General features: G+C 40.9%; 2 protein-coding genes across 2 annotated transcripts; both read left to right on the forward strand.

The window, feature by feature from the left end:
* The first annotated feature begins 841 nt into the window (after positions 1-841).
* On the forward strand, positions 842-4299 carry LOC309693136 (homeobox protein HMX3-like). Its single transcript, XM_082512131.1, has 3 exons — positions 842-1490; positions 1974-2171; positions 2854-4299. The coding sequence occupies exons 1-3, from the start codon at positions 1241-1243 to the stop codon at positions 3279-3281; spliced, it is 876 nt and encodes a 291-aa protein (XP_082368257.1). The 5' UTR covers positions 842-1240; the 3' UTR covers positions 3282-4299.
* Positions 4300-4918: 619 nt separating this feature from the next.
* On the forward strand, positions 4919-6571 carry LOC309693190 (homeobox protein Nkx-2.3-like). The gene is made up of 2 exons (XM_082512209.1): positions 4919-5222; positions 5501-6571. The coding sequence occupies exons 1-2, from the start codon at positions 5024-5026 to the stop codon at positions 6040-6042; spliced, it is 741 nt and encodes a 246-aa protein (XP_082368335.1). The 5' UTR covers positions 4919-5023; the 3' UTR covers positions 6043-6571.
* Positions 6572-7056: the final 485 nt, after the last annotated feature.

A 7056-nucleotide genomic window follows, 5' to 3' on the forward strand; every position in this document is an offset into this window, starting at 1 on the left:
TACCCATATTTTGAAGACTGGATGTTTCCTGTGCTTACCTTAAGCTGAGGTTAAAAGATGGGCTTGTAAAACTTTGTCTCATTACAACTTTCTAACTTGCCAGCAACACTTTATAAGGTTACACATCTCACTGGTGTTACAACACACACAAAATTAATTTTCAAAAAAGCAGGCTGCTTCTTGTGTCCAGTAGGTGCTTTGTCTTTTTTTGTGACAAACGTTTTTGTATCCATAGATGCTGAAGTTTTGAATGAGGATGTCTTGGGGAAAGCAGTTTTTTTTCTTTTGTTTTTATTTTTAAAAGGGGAAATGACCCGCAAACCTACTGAGAACTGATTTAAACAAGCAATCTAATTTAAGATAAACCAAACTTTTCACTTGAAGTACACGGTTAATTGAGCGCAGTAAGAGTTTTTTTTTCCCACTGATGCACGTTGTTGATTTTCCATGAATGCCACATCAGCAGCATCTGCTTTTTATTAGCATTAGCGCACAATGATACAATTATGATTCATACTCCTCCTATAACAGTGTCCATACATTATACATCATGCTTAGTCTTGGGTTTTTCTGCTATTTTAAGAAGAAAAAGAAATGTTTTACTACGGTTTATTTATGTTTATTATCCCTGTTTTATCTAAAGGCAAATAACTGGACGTTAGTAACCAATGAAATGAAATATAAAAATAGCATTTCTGTGGGAAACGTTTGCTTTGCTGTGTCATTATGGACAAGAAAGTGAAACCTGAGTGTAACAGAGTTATTTTGTGAATAGTAAATATAAAGTGTGCATGGACAAAAGTAACCAATAGGCGGTACTGTGCACTGTGCCATTCTTCATGGAGCTTTCTCCATCTCCAGCCCTGAGGACAACAACGTATCTCTGCCTTGGTTTGCTCCGTAATTGACCTAAATACAGCATCTCTGCGGTCCCTCAAGGCAGACTATCGCACAGCCCACACGAGAGCATACAAACTACGAGACCGTGTCCGGGTATTTCCTGGAGTAATTCCTATTCGCCTTTTGCCCTCAGCTCAAACCCGAAACGAATTTGCTTTGTGTATCTCTCGTAACTGTAGCAGGCTGTCCTCACATGGACTGCGTCGGGATGGTCTGCGCGCAGAAGACTCGTCTGGCCCGAGATAAGACGCCTTCCCAGGAATGACAGTATAAAAATTTACGTGTGGTGGATTTTAAAAGGGTGTTTTTTTTTTGTAACTGGCGGAGTCATAAAGTCATCATGCTGGATGATAAAACACCGCGACTGAAATCCGGTCCTCCATCGAGAGGTTCATCTTTTTACATTGAGAATTTGCTGGGAACTACAGGAAGACGTTCTTCAGCCGAGGAGCGAGCGGAGACTCCGAGCTTCAAACTTACTGGTCACGACCCGGGGATGTGTCCGGGTCTGAAAACGAGACGTCTGAGCGACACTGACAGGTCGGACGGGAGCGGAACATTTGCAAACACAGCGAATGGCTGCTCGAGAAGTGAGTTTGCTCCTGACCGTCCTTTTCGTCCCATCGAAAAGGTTACTGAAAATAACAAATGTTCGTTTTTGTTTCGACGATTTGTTCCTTGTTTGTCGCTTACAAGAGTCGGGTTAAAATATATAACTCATTTTATTATTGATAAACAAACATCACACAAACCCCCACATCTAACATTTATGATTTATGCATCTCGCTTTGGGGTCTCAATGGGGCAAAAGTGGACATGACGCATGGTCAGGGTTCACTCTCCGATTATCAGCCGTGTAGAAGCCAACAGCATTTGGCATCCACACAACGATCTCACAACAATCTCCCTCTTGTTCTTTAAATAGACCCGCAGCGAAGAGCTGATGCGTATTTATAATCTTGGAGAGGACAGACAGCATGAATGCGAGCAATTCCCCGCTGTGCACAAATCTGACAGTGTGTAGGATGATTTAAAGTAACTTTTTTTTTCTTTTTTCACGACATCCTTTGCAGGGCTTCTTTGCAAAACCAGCCGCTCGCACGAACACGTAGACCCCGTGCTAAACAGCGAACGGGATTCCCCAACTTTAACGGGAAAGGCGGGGGAGAATGACAAACCGGCCGAGAAGGAAGGCGACGGTCTGACAGATGAGAAGGAAGAGGAAGACACGCGCTCCTCTTGCGTCTCTCTAGGGGACAGCTGTGACACAGGTGAGCTCAAAGTACACGTAATTCATTAAAAAGACACACAAAAAACCCAAATAGTCTTGTGCTCTGCTATAAGCACGCATGCGCCGTTCTAGTACACACTCACTCAAGCGGAATTTTTTTTTTTCGATTTTAAAAAAGCAGCATTTGCAGAGCTTCTTGGTTAGGTGCATTTTCTTTCCGATAAGGTGCATTGACAGCAGCAGTGACCCAAGTTTTCAAAAGTTCGCATTAGAGAGCAGGGGTGCAGTTAGCATTTCTTGGGTCTGAGGGCCATACCCTGCTCTGCCAGTTACAGCAGAAGAGGGCAACATGTTTTATTTGATTAGATTTTTATTTTGTTGTAGAAATTAGATAAAAGCAAAGGATGATACATTTAGTAACTGAATGGAGACATTACATAACGGGTTAAAATACAAATATTAAACTTTATATTTAAATGCTATATGAACATTAAATTAGCTTAAATATTGCAAATTGCTTAATAGCACCGCATAGTTCGTTGTATTACATAGCAGTACTGCCTATTTGGAGATATTCACCTGGAGACTTGTTAGCATGAATTTGATCAATTAACAGCTACATGGTCTGTAAATGCAACACTAGAAATATACATAAAATGTTTACTGTTGCGATGTGTGCTAAGAAACTTTTAAATGAAGACACTGCTTCTTCTTGGCCTCAGGTGACATCACAGTGGTGCGAAAGAAGAAGACGCGCACTGTGTTCAGCCGAAGCCAGGTGTTCCAGCTGGAGTCCACCTTCGACCTGAAGCGTTACCTGAGCAGCTCGGAGCGAGCTGGGCTGGCTGCGTCGCTGCAGCTCACCGAGACCCAAGTAAAGATCTGGTTCCAAAATCGCAGGAACAAGTGGAAACGACAGATCACGGCAGATATAGAAGCCAGCAGCACCACTGCACCGTACGCCGCCCAGAGGGTGGTTAGAGTTCCCGTGTTGTATCGCGAGAGCGTCACTACCCCGCTGACACTGACAAACCTGCCCCACGTGTCACATCCAGTAGTTGGCTTCTCTAACTCTGTTAACTATCCGCTGTCTGGCCACTTCACCCATCCGGTGTCATTCATAACGCCACAGATGACCGGGCTGGTGTGACTTAAAGAGTGGAAGAGATCTCGTATACCTGTGACTCACATGAATCAAATAATGATGCTGCAAAATGTTCATGTTAGAATATTCAGTAAAGTTCATCCCTGCAGTGCACTGAGCATTGTCATCCTCTGTTGAAATGTTTCCTTTGGATGTTTTCTGGAAGTACATTTAGATCAAGGTGCCCGTGTCTACTTTCAGCATTAAACTTCCTCATCATTAGCAGAACCTTTATCAATTTATTGTAAGCAAAGGTCATTTTTTAAGATTTAGTACCAAATTTAGCACTACCAGGAATAAATTAGTATTACTAGAAATATGGAAATTGTGATGGATATTTTTGGACCATTCAAGCTGCCCACCATCCTCCTTTGTGCTTTACTGAGGACATTTCACACACATAGTCACACAGTTTCCAACTAAAGCTTTATTTTGCGATGATTTCTGTCACTGGAAAATATAGGGGTCCACGTACTTGGAAGAGTCAATATGTTTATGGTGTGTAAAGCGATGTAAAAAAAATTAAAACAAAGAAAAAGATACTTTGGGAATTCATTAATTTGTAAATGTATAAGAAAAATCTGGAAATGAAAACACAAATTACTGTAAACAATCAGGTTACACATAGAAAAATCATCTGAGGACAAAAATCAGGACCAAAAGTTCATTTTTGTATATTTTTTTCTATACTTTATGCTTTCAACTTATATTCACATGCTACAGAAAAAGTTTTTCTTTGCACTGCTGAGTTTCCCATCACACTCATCTTCTCACGTGGCTTTAGACTGTTCAATTCTTTCTGAAATTTGAACCCACACACGTGACCTATGAGTGCTAAAATGTAGCTCATTTATGAAATAAAAGCCAGTATGGTGTTTGTGATATTGTGACTTTTGATAGCTGTTAGCAGGGGTAGGCTATTAGCAACACTGATTGACTGACACTTTTGTTTTTTGTTGTTAATTTAAGATTATTTTAATACAGAGTTTTGTACACTTCTATGTTCACATGTGAATAAAATTTTATGCACAAGGCGTTTCGTGGTTTCTTTCCTGTTTCTTGGCCATCAGCTGTTTATTTGGCATCTTTATTTGGAATTTAGGTTGTATGTGGGTTTCAAAATGTAAAAAAAACCCAACTTATGCCCAAGGGGCAATTAAGAAAGAAAAGAGGGCATCACATGAGATGAATAGTTTTTGATAGTGTGAGTAACATTTTCAAAGAAAATAAAAAAGAACAATGAGGTTAAGCTGAGATATGCAATGTTGGAGGCGAGATTAGAACAGCTTATTGTGTTAAACTTGGCTATGTTATGCGCCCCCTTAACCCATTGTCGGGTTACATAATTCTCATGCTGCCAGTAGTTAAAATGCTGTCAAAATGACATGTTAATGTTCTTTACAGAGATACTTTAAAAAGTATTTAGTATCTAAAATAAATAAATACATAAATAATAAATAAATAAAACAACTGGTAAGGTTTCCAAACTCTTAGTTTTTGCACACTTCCTGGGAAAGCAGGCTGCAAGAAAGCGCACAAACCTCCAATATGGCAGCCAGACGTAAATCTGCATCCCGCCCTCATCTGCCCCCTCAACCTCGCCAATCAAAAGCTGCTAAACCGCAGTCTTCCGGGTCGTTGATTTACTGCGCACCGGCTCCTCTGTGCTCTAGTGGCAGCCGAGGAGCAATGGTGCTCGGAGCGTCCAGAGACGTCGGTGTTTCGGGTTTCTCGGAGGAGCAAATGAAATGCCGGGGAATATGAGCAAAGAGGATGCCCCCAGTCGGAGCACTTGTTTGACCTTCACAATTGACAACATCCTCAACCTGAGGCCGCAAGAAAGTGGAGATTTGGACTGTTCAAACGGGCAGAAAGACGGTGGATGTAAGAATGTTTTGGAGGAGCGATGTGAGGATGTGTGGGACGTCCGAAGGACAGAGGAGACAGGTAACTCTGACGGATATACCTAAATACCATATCTGTAAATTTCATAGAATTAAAGGGAAATTTTAGGCTAATTAATCTGTTTAGAAGCACAACGATAAAGATCAAAATATTTTTTTAAAAAACGCTCAAAGTTCATATTATTTGTGCGAAAATGCAGAAGCGCTTACAGGACGCCGGTTTGTGTCTGCTTTACTGGAATGTTGCTGAGCTTGTTCGCAGGTGTTTTTACGTTTGCCTTTACCGCTGCACCAAAGCACATCTTGTCGCTCCGTTCACAGTGAAGCCCAGAGTTCAGCGCGGGGGAAACACACCGCCGCTCACCGCTGGATCCTGTCCGCAAAATGAGTGCAGCGCTGAGGAGCCACAGCAGCAGCACCACCACCAACAACAACAGCAGCAGCAGACTGTGGACTCCAAAGCCATGGTAAAGAAGAAAACGCGCACCATCTTCTCCAAGCGACAGATATTTCAACTCGAGGCGACTTTTGACATGAAGCGCTATCTGAGCAGCTCGGAGAGAGCGTGCCTCGCGAGCTCCCTGCAGCTCACGGAGACCCAGGTGAAAATCTGGTTCCAGAACCGCCGCAACAAGCTCAAGAGACAGCTGTCCACGGACATGGAGGGCCCGCTGGCCGCCGATCACTTTACAGAGGCAGGAAAAAACGTGCAATTACCAACTTTTTACAAAGACAGCAGCGTGCTGGGCGGATGTTTGTTACCCATACCGTTCCCTGTCGTGTACCCGACGGCAAACGCCGCGCCTTACATTTACTTCTCTAACACTGGCAAATACTTTGGCCTCTTTGATGCAGACTGTTGAGTTGTCTCTTGGGTGCGTGGACACTCCGACTTACAGTCAGCCCAAATTTTTTTTGCATGATACGTCTGATCCTTTTTTCATTTTTAACTTTTTTTTTAAATGAGTTGTCAACATATCAACTAATTCAACGTGCATGCGCCACTTTTTGGTTTATCACTATTATTATTATTATTATTATTATTATTATTATTATTATTATTATTGAATTTTATATACAGAGTTTATCATCTTGAATTGTGCATGCGTTCAAATCCTCGGAGCAGTTTTCCTTTGCGCAGTAATGTCATCTGAAAGAATGTACCATACGTTAAACTCCTGATGCTGCATCAGCCTTACTACCCTGCAATAATACTTTCTGTTTGTGTGTGTTCATTGTTTTTCCTGTGGAGCAACACTTGGTTTGTATTTATATGGCCTTATCATTGTTTAGTTTTTTTTTAAAAAACAACTTTTATCTTTTGTTTTCACTTTTATAAGACTGTTAAACTGTGAAGACGGTTATTCTACGACGATCATATTTTGCAATAAAACGTGTAACATTTGCAGTTTTAAATGTGTGTTGACTTGTATCAGGAACAGCAACACAAAAACCCCCAAAACAAACAACAACAAAACCCAACAGATAACACCAAAACACGCCCAGATTGCATTTTTAATAATCCTTTATTTATTTATTAACTCATACTCCTACTTTTCCTTTCACTTTGTAAGAGTCGTTTCGCATTATTTATTCAGCGTTAGATCGTATTTAAAGATTATAGTAGACTGTCAGGACTTTATCACTGCAGGGAGAAAAATAAAGTTCAATAACGGAGAGCTGAGAAATCCGGGGCACACTATTTGCTTTACAGTGAACGAATTTTAAATTTAGTAGTTAAACCAACTTATGATTATACATTTTGAACCGAATTAACTAATGTACCACAAAAAAAAAGAAGAAAAGAATCGTCTGTTTTTCTTGCTCATTAAGTAAATTAGCTGGTTAGTGTTTCCTTTGCTATCCCTAATATTAAA

Source organism: Aulonocara stuartgranti (assembly GCF_965226115.1).
Source record: "Aulonocara stuartgranti genome assembly, chromosome: 3".
Classification (NCBI taxonomy): Eukaryota; Metazoa; Chordata; class Actinopteri; order Cichliformes; family Cichlidae; genus Aulonocara; species Aulonocara stuartgranti.